The 13,891-nt window shown below is 39.7% G+C and overlaps 1 protein-coding gene across 2 annotated transcripts in view; it reads right to left on the reverse strand.

The window, feature by feature from the left end:
- The window catches only part of LOC139734846 (protein lifeguard 2-like), a 34,000-nt gene that overhangs the window by 18,586 nt on the left and 1,523 nt on the right, over positions 1–13,891 (reverse strand). For both annotated transcript variants that reach the window (XM_071645631.1, XM_071645630.1), the window contains exon 2: positions 4,107–4,265. In XM_071645631.1, coding sequence (XP_071501732.1) covers positions 4,107–4,217 — 111 coding nt within the window. In that variant the 5' untranslated portion in view covers positions 4,218–4,265. The remainder of the gene's footprint in view (positions 1–4,106; positions 4,266–13,891) is intronic.

Here is a 13,891-nt window from a genome sequence, read left to right on the forward strand (position 1 = left end):
GTAAAAGGCAAAGAACACAAAGTTAATATCATTTAATTACACCCAGTTATGTGCCACATAGGACAGTACATATAAGAAACGAAGTCTAAGAACAGGATCAGGGCTACATGTACTGTACAAGATATGTTTCAGAGGGAGAGATTTGTATTTGTGACCCGCTACAACAAAATGATCCTAAAGTCGGGCAAGGTCGATTATTTGAAAATTGCATGACACAATTCAGTAATATTTCTGCTTTAAATTGATATATAACACATCTTATGAAAAATAATCGGCTGCGGAGATATCGATGTTTAAAAAAGAGCATGTCGAGACGTCTGGGAAATCACTGTTTCGAGAAAAGCGCCCCAAAAGTTCTCCTTGCAACGAAATCACGATCAAGGGACACGCAAGTCAGCATTCACTTCCGGACAATAGAAGGTAAGCCCTAGCAACCCCCGAAATGTTCATTCAAACACAGCGTCGACAGTCTCCTCACCGACCAATCAGTGACCAGGAGGCCAGGAGAAGTGGCTGGGCATAGCGCAACCCGCCAGCACGCATCAGTCGACTGGCAGTGTGCGAGCTTCACGCTTCGGTTAGCGGCAAGCAGCAAACTGACCAATGAGATCACTCTGGTCGTTGTTAGGGGCGGAGCCTATGTGTGGCACTAAATCCAAATGTTCGAACCAGTTTCTGCTTCGTTGAAACGCCAAAAAAACATGGCCTAGAAAAACGTTATTGTTTAGTCTTTCCTTCCATCATTTTGCTTCAAAATTTCGACAGATGATAGAAGACATGTCAGACTCTAATAATATGTCAAATTCAGAAAATCATAAGTTTTGACCAATTTTGATGCTCTGACTTCAAACTCGATTTTCACGGCTTCGACCTGTGCGCGACTTTAGGACCATTTTGTTGTAGCGGGTCACATTTTATCCTAAAGTTGCAATAACCCTACACATATGACAGCAATGCCTGTGAAAGGTATTGTTAGTTGCACAGCTCTAGCCACAACAGTAAAGCAGCATGTGAAACTTGACTTGATCAAATTGTTTAATATCAATTCCGCTTTCAGCCCTTTTAATAGATGATTTCAAATGATATCTGCATAATCTGTGTATGTGTTACGCTTACGTCGACTGTGCATGAACTGGCTTGCACTGCTGCCTGGTGGCACCAGGCACTCGTTAGTGACAGTGGGAGGGTGTGTCACATATATTCTTGGAACAGGTTATTGACCAAGTAACATTAATTGGTCATAAGCTGGTCTAATGCATACTTTGCAGATTCCACGTGTAGATCTAAGTCTGCTGTGTGACTACCTGTAGGCTTACATGTATTTTTTCTCTATCAATACTGACTATAGCTTGAAGACAACTTCAAATGTATTGAATTTACAAGTCTACCCAAGAAGATTGCCTACATACCACATTTGATGTAATGAAGTAGTTGAACTTTTTTATTTTGTTTGTGCCATTCACATTTTATTGTTTTTTTCTTGGGGGGGGGGGGTAGCATGGGAAGGAAAAGGTTATGAATTTGAGAGACAACATTTCCTTTATAGTCTCAATGAGTTGACCTTACCCACACTACAGTAATATCTGGCTAATTTTACCTATAAAACAAAACAAAAATAAAAACAATCTTGATGAAATGGATGGGAATTCTTGCAAAATCAAGAACTGCTAACAAAGAAATTAGTCAGTGGTATCAACTTTGTTGCTGCTGTTTCTGTTTTTGTTTTTTATCAGAGCAGGAACAACTTTAAGCAATGTAAGCTATAAGAATCAAATGCCTGCAATTGCTGGTTAGGTCATGGGAAATAGATTGGAGTACTGTCTGATAATAATGCAACAGGTCATTCATGGAAGATTTACACATGGCCACCTTTCTATCAGATCAGCTTGTAGTTTTGTAACCTGCAATATAGTGTATCTGAGGATGATAAAAAGCTGTTATTGAAGCAATCTTGCTGGTACTATATCTACATAATATGTACAATGTAGTACACACGTCCCTTGTGCTGGCATACTAATCGGGTACAATATGTGGGGTACTTATAAATGTATACTCATAACTATGATTTAAAAAATCTTCAGTTACATACATTGTACATGAAGACAAACTCTGTGAGGTGCAGAACACTGCAAGAACACTTCCCATTTCCCATAGACACCTGCCCGAGTATACTTGGGACTAGTCTAAAAGGGGTTTAAAAGCAACCATTCTTCATTCTCGAAAGTTAACATGCTCACCTAACCCTTTCACTGATGTACTTACATGTATGTGCATGTAGGAACAAACCAAACACCAGTGCATTGAAAAAATGCAATTATCTATTGCATTATAAAACATCACATACATTGTACAAGTTTGTATTAAAGTGTACAAAGGAGCACTACAGACAGTGTTTGAGCGTGATACTGACAATCGCTGCAACTTCTTAGATTTGTTATGTTTTCTGCAGACCATAGAAAACTACTTTTTTGTTTTTCAGCACATGCCATAAGTGACCGTGCATCACAAAACAAACAAAAAGTGGGACCCCCTGATTTTACGTGAGGACACCAAAAAGGTGAAATATGTAGGTCAACCAAGTCAATCTTGAGTTTTTCAGATTTTCTGAAAGAGCTACATGTATTCTTTGTCTACATTGTTTTCAAATTTGGGGTCATAAAATGAATCAATTGGAAAGTGTGTTTTCAGCAGTTTTTCTACAACCCCTTTTTTGTAGAGTAGTGCAATTAGGTACGTCTTTAGAGGTCCCTTTCAATTTCTTTAAAATCCTTTGCAAGCTCTTCACTTTCAGCTCTAATAACTTTTGAAAAGATAGTGCTACCACCTTGAAAGTTGGCATTAGACATGGGCTGAATGTGTTTATAGAGCATGCTCAATTTCAGCTTAATCTGATAATCCCTTCATTGATTTTGCTACTGTGGTTTACATCTTTTGTTTTATTGTCTCATTCATCGCACAGCCAGCAATAGACCGTTTTAATACTTCAGAGCCTCTTTTCTCAGTTCATGCTTTTCCAGAGTGTTTGCTTTCTTTCCAGTATTTTAGATAGGTTAGAAAAGTCTATTTGAATTGAATCATACATCATTTTAAAGCTTTAGTATCTGCTCTTTTATATGTGCCCTTTACTAAAAATCCACCTCTGGCGACTTTTTGTTGGTTTTGTGATGCGGGGTCACATATGGTGTGCTGGAGCACCATGTCTCATTAACAATATGACAACCTGTAGCTGATCAGTGACTTGCAGTAAAACTCAACAGCCCAAATTCACGAAGGTGGTACAATTGAAACCATGGTTTAAATCACGGACAATTTGTATGGAGCGCCAAGTGTCGCATGGCCTATTTCATTACGAAATCAGCCATTTCATCGACGAAATGATCATTCCGTCGACAAAATGTTCATTTCGTTAACAATGTTTGTCACAGCTCTGTCACTTTTCATCTTGTTTTGCCTCCTCTCTCTCTCTCATGTCTATTTTCTCAATTTCTATTAGTTCCTTCCTTCAATGTGCATAGAGACATTAATCTAATTTAGTGATATGTGCTATACATTATATGGTTTATTATCATTATCATTATTATTATTATTATTATTATTATTATTATTATTATTATTATTATCATTATTATTGTTGTTATTATTATTATTATTATTATTATCATTATTATTATTATTTCATTACGAAATGATCATTTCGTCGATGAAATGACCGACTTCGTAACGAAATAGGCCATGCAACACTTGGCACTCCATACAAATTGTCCATGGTTCAAACCATAGTTTCAATTGTACCACCTTCGTGAATTCCGGCCAACCACTCTATCCCAAACACTTATACAACAGTGCAAAGTTATACATGGTATTTCAAAGCAAACAATCATAAGAAGTGATGAACTTTTAATACAAAATGTGTGCAAAGTAACATCTCACCATGTGTAGTATGCTCTGAGGCTATCTACCCTGCTGATCTTGGCACTTCAATGATCAAATGTATAATTCATACAAAAATGTTTATCTTTCTGAAGATTGCTCCTTATGACAGTGTTGGATCGGTCAGAAGAAGTTATACATGTACTGTGGTACTATTGTACATACAGGTACTGTACCTGGTAAGGTGCCCCTGGAGCAGGGTAAGGGGCCGTGGGCTGTACCCCTGGAGGGTAGGCCTTGTCTGAAGTAGCATCCATGTAGCTAGGTGGAGCAGAAGGTTCAGTCATGGCTGCCAAGGTTGTCCACAAAACTTCTCGCTGTCAAACTCAGAGAATCTGTCAAAACAAGTGTGGAGAAAACTTCTGCGTCACAAACCCTGCAGGAATTCAGGTGTAAACACAGCTAACATGTAAGTCCTTCCCACACATGTATGTACACTGTACTTGATAATAAAGTACGATGTACTTCAAGAGATCATGTACAAAATGTTGGAATAACCAAGGAGGTGTTACAGAGAAGGAGTGGAATCCCTCCGCAATTAGTGCAAATTTATGCCTATAGTTCTACAGCACGATAAATAGTATTTCACTAGCTTTGATGTTCCATGCTCCAAGCTACTCTTTGATACAGTTTAAATATGGAGATCAAAGAAGAAATCTTTTACTCTAGCAATTTTTAGCAGTTTTTCAGAGGAAATTTTGAATTCATGTGTCCATCTTGCTGGTAATATACTGTAAAACGAGAAATGTTCGCATGCATTTTTTATTTCGCGAATTTCGCGAGCACCAAGATTCGCGAAATCAAAATGCACGCAAAAGTTCTTGTCTACACTATATGCATTGAACGCCAGTGGAAATTCCCGAAAATTTCATGCCGCAAAAAAGGCCATCGGCTCCAATTCACAAAAATGTCATGCTGCGAATATATCATGTTTTACAGGAGTACAGAACAAACCTTTTCAATCTATTTTTTTCAGATCTTTTTGGTATTGATAATACCAAAGGACTGAAAAAAAGGAATATTACCGGTAGTACTTCATTTACCCTAAAAAGGCCGGGGGGGGGGGGGGGGTTGAATCAACCCCCCCTCGACATTTTTTGCAACTTCTCCGCTGCGCGAAATTTTTTGACCACGCCGTTCGCTGACTTTTTACTTTCAAGTCTCGCGCATCTTTTGACACCATTTTCGAGAAAATCGTGCATACCGTTACGACGCTGCATAACGTTTTATACATGCCTGTCAGATCGAAAATTGCTCAAAAACGTGATTTTGTGTATAAAGTCTATGCAAATGGAGTTTTCTCTTCATATTCATAAAGATCTGATTATTTTCACTTTTATAGGCTGAAACTAATCAATTTTAGCATAATTATGCTTGATATAGGTTCTGTCATTAATTTTGTGTAAAAAAAATGATAAAACAAAAGGTCGAAAAAACAAAGAAATACATAAGAAATTCATAAAACAATAAAATACATAAGAAATTGATTTTGATCAAGTACATTGTTAGGAATGCTACAAAGAATGTTTTCACCAAAAATTAGGATTCTTGGAGCTTTAATTTCTGATTTAGAGCAAAATGTATGATTTTATGCATATATTAGCATAATTAATTATTTTGACGAAAATTTCCATTTCTTTTTGTATAGCTTGGTAGATTACGCCACAGGTAATGCACGTGCCAAATTTCATGGTGATTGCGCGATTGACGGCCGAGATCTCGGGGGGGGGGGGGGGGGGGGGGTTTGAATCAACCACTTCCCGGCCACAGAACACCCAAAAAAGCCCGGCCTGGTTAGGGTTAAAAGTTAACGTTTAAACATCTTCCACACACTTAATCATAATTTTATGCATCGAGTTAAGCACTTGAATGTATTGCGTTGCATCAAAATTATGACCAGCAGGATCCCTCAGGATCCTGCTTGAATCAGGATCCTGCAGGATCCTCATTCAAGCAGGATCCTGAGGGATCCTGCTGGTCATAATTTTGATGCAATATTTAGAATCTTTATCCAATAATTGGCTAATGCATGTTTCTGTGTGTTTTTAATAATAGCATTTTACAGATAAAGAAGCGTAATCCTTGACTGATTTTACTTCGTATGTCCTGTTCTCTGCACACAATGTACATGTAGTTGCTGCCAAAATAAAAGAAGGGGCAGCAAACTGCTGCTTGCCAGGTTTCTTGTGACTATTAAAGGAATGACAAATACTGAAACAAAAATGTAATGAGACAAGTTGTTATGAGCAACAGTTTTTTTACATTGAAGTGAAAGATGTATCCATGTGATATACACTGTACGTGTAGCTTTACAACTGTTTTGTTTCGATGGTTTCAAATTTTGGGTTATTTGAACCATCGACATGTCAAGTAAAGCAGCTACCAGTGATTGGTCTTCTGTTTACGGGACACATCACACAAGCGTAGCAAAACATGGCCTTAGTATGATCATAAAATTGAAGTGGAAGTACGATGCTTGTGCAGGGATCTACATGTACAGTTAAAGGACAAGTTCACCTTCACAGACATGTGGGTTGAGTGAATGCAGCAATATTAATAGTAGAACACATCAGTGAGAGTTTGAGCAAAATCTGACAATCCGTTAAAAAGTTATGAATTTTTGAAGTTTCTGCTCAGTCACGGCTGGATGAAAAGACCACTATACAGCTGTAGCTTGTGATGTGACATGAGTACAACGATATAAAGAAAGAATAAAGAAAATTCAACATATTTCCATTTTTCTCGCATAACAAAAGAACGCTCGACTTCTCTCTTTCAAAAGGCAGGGGGAATAATATTACCCTTAACATATGTCAGTAGCAAGTCGAAGAACTGTGCACTTTATCAAAAAAAGTAACATTTTGTGCAATTCTCTTTTTATTTTCCTTATATAGTTGTACGCGTGTGACATCATACACTGTAGTAGTCTTCTCTTCCAGCAGTGACTGCGCAGATACTTGTAACTTTTGAACGGATTGTCCAATTTTCCTCAAACTTTCACTGATGTGTTCTACTAATATTGCTGCATTCTCTCAATCCTTAAATGTGAAGGTGGACTTGTCCTTTAAATGCATCCTTTGCTACAATGTATACAGCACAAGGTTTTAGGAGCTACAATATAAAAACTCCTTACCCTTGCATTCACCATTCACCACTTGAGACAAAAAAACCAAAGTTAATTCTTATGATACTGGAAGGAATATGATTTGCTTGATGTTGTACAATGGGTGATAGGATGTGTTATATATCCAGGATACACACAGTGTAAATGAATGAATGATACCAGCAACAAAAACCAGTACATGTATTTCATACAGAAGTAAATAAATTGTAGATAGGCCCAGGGCCTACAACATCATTTTTGTCTCACATACAATGTAGTTGTATGAAAATGTAGCATGCGTGTGATCACACAATCAATACGTTCTGGCCCACAGTATGCGATGCTGCAGTATAATACAAAAATTGTGTAAATTTTTGTCTTTGGAAATGGGACTTGTAGCCAAGGGGATAAACCACTATCAGTATCACGAGTAGTTTGTGTTCTGCAGTAATATTGTGTTGGTCATGCAAATTTAAGGCTTCCTAGTGTAGTTCAGGAAGTGAAATGGTGTACTGTACTCTACTTGCTTTGCCCCTCTCTCTTTCATTGTTGTATACACTTGTAGTTTGCATTTACCTGTATGGATACAATACAAAGTTGTCATGTGGTACATTGTATCTTTAGAAATTCAGGTACAGTGTAAAAAGTGTGGCATACAATACATTGTCCATTGTATGTCCAGATGTGTCAGTATCGGTCATTATTAAAGCACAGCACAAAATACAAATAGCTGTTCGTGGGAAAGTAAGGCAAAAGGAGGCAAGGGGGACCAATAACAACTTGGACTGAAAACAGTACAAACTACATCTAGGACTTATTTGCTCCGCTGCATTTCATTTGGGCAACAGATACGGAAGGTTGTTGTGAGCTCATCCACATCACAGCAGCACACTGTTTGTGCCAACTGAAACGATGTTGATGGTCGCACAATATGTTTCTGTACATGTACAGTTCGACCTCGACTATCCGGCCATATCGGGAAAGGGGCTCATCTGGATAAGCGAATTGGCCGGATATGGGAGACACAATGTTAATCTACCGTCCAAGCTGCCGTCCCATTGCACTGGCAGCTAGGCAGGTACATCGTAGCGTACCCCACAACAGCGGTGTAATCTATGCTAGCCTGCGCAAAATTGTAGTCTCTTCTTCACAAAAATAAAGTATCTTTATGTGAAAATCATACATGATTTACCTCATTAGATATTGAGCATTGATAAGTCTGAAAGACTTTATGGACGATGCATACATTGTACTTTGTTCAGTTGATTGATGTATCGTTGGCAATACTAAACTACAAATTCACCAATTTCTACTTGTCTGTATAGTTGTGCACTGTTCTGATGTAAGGAGCATGCACACAATGAATACTAGATGTACTAAGACTGCACACAATATGTACATAATGCTTTTCATCAGCACTTGCAATATATGCATCCAATATGTACAAGTTGCTCAACCTCTAAAGTGATGATATTTTTGGCCAATAATCCTCCAATGTTAAATGTGCTATCACAATGTGAGTAGCCAGTGGTGCTGAGGATATGATTATGAACACACACTTTGAATTTAATATCCATCCAAATAACGAAGTGTTTGGAATGTGTCCTCTGAAAAAGTTTCTATTCTTGACCTGCTGTAACTGTTACTACGGTGTACATGATTAGCAGTAAAAATTCATTGTGCCCCTTGAGCAATTCATTAATGGAAATGGTGCAATATAAATTGTACAGTCTGTAATTATTATCATTATAAGAATTCATGGTAGCACACAGCAAAGGGGACTCCCGGAGGCTCAATTCTAATGATTTCATGTTAATAATTGTGAACTCCAAACTGGTCAAACTAAAGCAGATGTACCGGTACATGTACTGCAATATTGCTACTGACCACAGTACTGACAGCGTAGTGTGTTCACGATGACAACATCTTGAAATAACGTACAGTAGTCTACTGTACATGTATTAGACTAGACTGTCTAACACTTGTTAGAAGGCCTAAACTAGTCTGCCACAGGCTAGTCTCATTACCAATACGCAGTTTAACATGGATCCATCTAATCAAGCCAGTCAAGCCCGTCGTTTCTGCAGGTTACTGAAATATCACACTCATCAAATAGACCTGACACTACAAGTAGGGCATAGGGGTGGTAGTTTGAGGTCTTAATTTAGTGTGTAATCAACTTTGTACAAATTGGGAAATTAACCCATTGAAGACAAGCTGGTTTTGGCAGTCCTGGGTTTTACATTAGTGGTTAAATCATTTTACTCTTCCAACTTCAGCACAGCCATACGTACATCTAGGCCTATATGTACCTTACCTTAACCCTAACCCTAAAATAATTTACCCCCTAATAAAGTAAACCCAGGATTGCTAAATTACCTAAACTTATGTTACAGACAGGTGCAGGTGTGCAACTTTTAAAGGTAAATTCACTTCCCATGTGAAACTATATGGTAGCTGAACAAAAGTATTTACATAGAAGTACAGTTTCTACATTTTGCTAATGAAGATATCTGAGCCGTGATACTTTACTGAGACATTACCATTAGTATAACTGTATAGTGCGGTGCCTGCACCTCGCCAGGGGCCCGAATACCGTCACCCTGTTTAAAATTGTTACCAGCGCACTGAACAATAATTTATGCCTGGGACTGTGTTCAGTACACTTGAAACTTGGCAGGAGTACCGCAACTAAGCAAATTGTGGTGAAAACCAAAGAGTTTTTTTTCGAAAATCTGAAATTTATATCATGAATACCTGTTATAAGTATCATTACGCCACTGACGGCCACCCTCTCGCATCTTTCACGTGTAGGAATCCTAGGTCTATGGGAGCATCACGGTCACCCGCACACGTCTTTTACGTGCTTTGTCTACGGGAGCGCGGGTGACGAGTTGCAGGCCCCTTCCTGAGCGCACAACTATTCCGCATCGTTCGCGTTTGACGACAATAGCTGCAAATTTCCGGTATCGATCAGTGAACTTGTGATTCTATTGGAATCTTCAGCATTTTTCCTGTACGTGAGTGGGATTTCATAGAATTTCAGTGACGAATTGTGATTCGAAATGTGAGCTAGCCATGGCATTGCAACACCTCTTCCAGTCATCGATCAACTCTGGCATTGTCCCTCAGGGATGGAAGGAGGCCAATATCACTGCTGTCTTTAAAAAGGGCAACAGAAGATGTGCCGCCAATTATCGGCCCATCTCACTTACCTCGGTGGTGTGTAAAGTTCTGGAACACATTATCCATAGCCATGTTATGAAACACCTTGAATCCCAAAATATCCTCTCGGATGATCAGCATGGCTTCAGGGCTAAGAGATCAACTGAAACCCAACTTACTGTATCTTAACCATACATGATATCAGCAATGAACTGAATAATAACAACTTGGTTGATGCAGAACTGCTAGACTTTACCAAAGGCAAAGCCTTTGACAAGGTCCCACACCGTCGACTCATCTCTAAGTTGAAATATTACGGACTTTACGTGAGATATCCACGTGCGTCCAAAACTTTCTCACCAATCGCACCCAATGAGTTGTCCTGAGTGAGTTGCCCATCAAAACACGGGTGTTTTGATGGGCGCTCTGCATCGGTTGATTAAAACTCGATTTAAAAAAAAAAAACAGATAGGATTTTTTCTTCTTTTCATCATGGATAGTGGACATGTGTGCGTAACAAAAAATCACCGTGCAAAGTTGCGACAATTTATACGTCAGATGTGAGATGAATAGAAGTGAATAGGGGGCCTCATGAGGCGTGGGGGCGGTCCTCATGAGGCGGGGCAGTCCTCGTACACGGGAGCGGTCCTCATGAGCGGGTTTCCCGGACTGATATTTGGCTTTAGTGCGACCTATACTCGAATATGCATCGTCTGCCTGGGACCCTGAAAAGTACAACTAAACAATCCCAGAGACTCCAACTCTCCCGTTTTCGACGGGAGATCTCCCGCCGAAAGCCCATTTTTGCACAATCTCCCGTTCTCCCGTTTGAGATTTGATTTCTCCCGCCCTGGCTCTGTGTCTCCCGGTGGAAAGGATTTCTTACTTATTTCTATCGTATGTTGAAAAAATAAGCCTTAGATAGCACCAGAGAACATCTAGAATCCTAGGAACTTCGCGCTTCTCACACATCAACTTGGAGTTTCCCGTTTGCTAGGGGTTTCGGGCGGGAGAATCTCCAGATCAGAAGGTGCTTGGGGTTGGAGTCTCTGCAATCCATCAACTCTCTCTCTCTTGAGAGAGAGAATCCAATGGCAGGCAGCCAGATTCTGCACGAACACCCACACTAGGGAAGAGGGTTCTGTCACAAGGGCATTATCCGAGTTGGGCTGGGAATCACTCCAGACAAGGAGAAAACATCAGAGCCCAGGCTTTGCATGTTGTACAAAATGAAAAACAAACTACTGGTAGTCAAAGTCCCCCTGCATGACTACGTTCAACCCAACACACGTAACACCAGGGCAGAGGTAACAATAAAAAAATTCATCCAACAACGGCACAGAGCTACAGTCTTCCAGGATTCCTTCTTCTATACGACTGTTAAAGACTGGAACCAGCTCCCTAATGCAGTAGTTTAATGTTCGTCATTGTCTCTGTTCAAGCAAAATCTGAAGCAATTTCAATAGTATCTTTTTGGTCGCACTCTGTCCACACGTAGTGCTCCTCAACAAGTTCAGTTCGGGAAACCCACTCACAAGGGGGGCCCCTCCTTATAAGTAACCCGTCCCCCTTATAAGTAACCCCGTCCCCCTTATAAGTAACCCCCAGGGCACCCCTTATAAGGAGTCTCCACGCTTTTTTGCAATGCAACGCGAAAATGAAAGGACTGCGGCAATTCGCTTGATTATGTCCATAAAGCTTCACAACTTTCCTAGTTACTCACGAAATTTGAGCAAAATCGGTTTGAGGCATCATATCTAAAATCATGGATTTAAATGCGATGTCAAACGACCCATGCGAATGCTGAAATGCGAGCGGTTACTGGCGTGAGTGTCGCCAGGCGCGGCGGCGCGGCAATGCTTGAGTGCAGACGTGGCTACTTCTGCACTCAAGCATTGCCGCGCCGCCGCGCCTGGCGACACTCACGCCAGTAATCGCTCGCATTTCAGCATTCGCATGGGTCGTTTGACATCGCATTTAAATCCATGCTTTTAGATATGATGCCTCAAACCGATTTTGCTCAAATTTCGTGAGTAACTAGGAAACTTGTGAAGCTTTATGGACATAATCAAGCGAATTGCCGCAGTCCTTTCATTTTCGCGTTGCATTGCAAAAAAGCGTGGAGACTCCTTATAAGGGGTGCCCCGGGGGTTACTTATAAGGGGGACGGGGTTACTTATAGGGGGACGGGTTACTTATAAGGAGGGGCCCCCCTTGTGAGTGGGTTTCCCGAACTGAGTTAGCGTGGATGTGTCGTCTTGGACAATTTGCTGACTAAACCATACAGATAACGTTACAGATACAGATTCAAATATGCATTTCTATGACGAGGTGCAGGTCATCCAAGTAGTTCTAAACCACAACCATTGGCATTACAGCCACTACTGTAGTACTGCACATCATAACATGCATTTTCATGCAATTTTGTTTCATCATAATTATTTTCAAAGCTGCATTGTATTTTTACTTTTAACGTACAAGCTTCTCTGCCATCTGGCTTGCCGGCGGCAGTGGAGATAATGAGATCAAACTCAGGTGTCAAAGCAAGTAAGAATGTTTAAAATGTTTTTGTGACACTTTTTTGACACAGACAGTCTGAGACTGAACTGAGACTGAGAGGCATGCATTAGATATCTAGAGGTTCTAGAATCTAGCAAATGATGCATGTCCATTTCCATGTAATTGTTAGAGTTCTTATCTAGTTCTAACTTGTTTAAAAATAGTAATAGGCCCTAGTATAGCTATTAGTATCTAATCTAGCATACAGATCTAGTTAGGTGATACGCTATCAGCGTATCACCTATTGTGATTGTCAAAATCTCTCTTTATTTTTTTTTATTCTTCTTTCTTTCTGGACAATTTTGTGTCGTCAATATCTCAACAATGACATTACGGAATGACATGAAATTTTCAGTCAACATGTCTCATAACAATATCTAGCCACAATAAGGTTTTCATGACAGTAACATATCTATGACGTCATCTAGGCGCCATTTTGTGATTTTCGGACCTTGTCACATGATCGATCATAACTTCATAACTAGATGTCATTTCTGCATCATTTTCGGTGGACATAAAGTTCAGGTCACGCTCTATCTTACTTTTTAACGCTAGTTACCCAGGTCTTCATTACGCGCGCCTACGCGCGCGTCAAAATTTTAAAAGGCTCAAAACGACTTCCCAATGGGAAATCTCGAAGTTTCAGACAATTTTAAGCGTTTCAAACATTTTCTCGCGTGCGCGTCCGTCCGCGCAATTTCACGCGCAGAGGGCGTAACCAACATGAAAATGCAATTTTTTTGACTGATTTGGATTCCTGATACTTTGAGTAACAATATCCACTGATTTCCGATCGATGTTGACCTATAACAAAGGAATGCACTGGCGTCAAAGTTGAAATTCCGCGCGCGCGTCTTTCTGCAAATATAGTGAAAAAACATGTCTTTGTTTATTTCGCCATAGCTCTTTAAATCGTCCGTTGACCCGATATTTCTATTGCATATTACAAAAGCATATGAATTGTAAATAACATTCCTAGTATCAATATTGCCAGGAAAACGCGATGAAGTGATCATATCGTCATTTTGAATAAAAAAAGTGGAATTGATTTTTTTGAGGTACTGTTTCTGACATTCATTTGCTCGTATCTCTGTTGTTTAAGCTCAATATTATCCCAAATTCACATATGTTGTC

Source organism: Diadema antillarum, unplaced genomic scaffold, assembly GCF_040938485.1.
Source record: "Diadema antillarum isolate AM-2024a unplaced genomic scaffold, OU_Dant_1.0 seq00000550_RagTag, whole genome shotgun sequence".
Classification (NCBI taxonomy): domain Eukaryota; kingdom Metazoa; phylum Echinodermata; class Echinoidea; order Diadematoida; family Diadematidae; genus Diadema; species Diadema antillarum.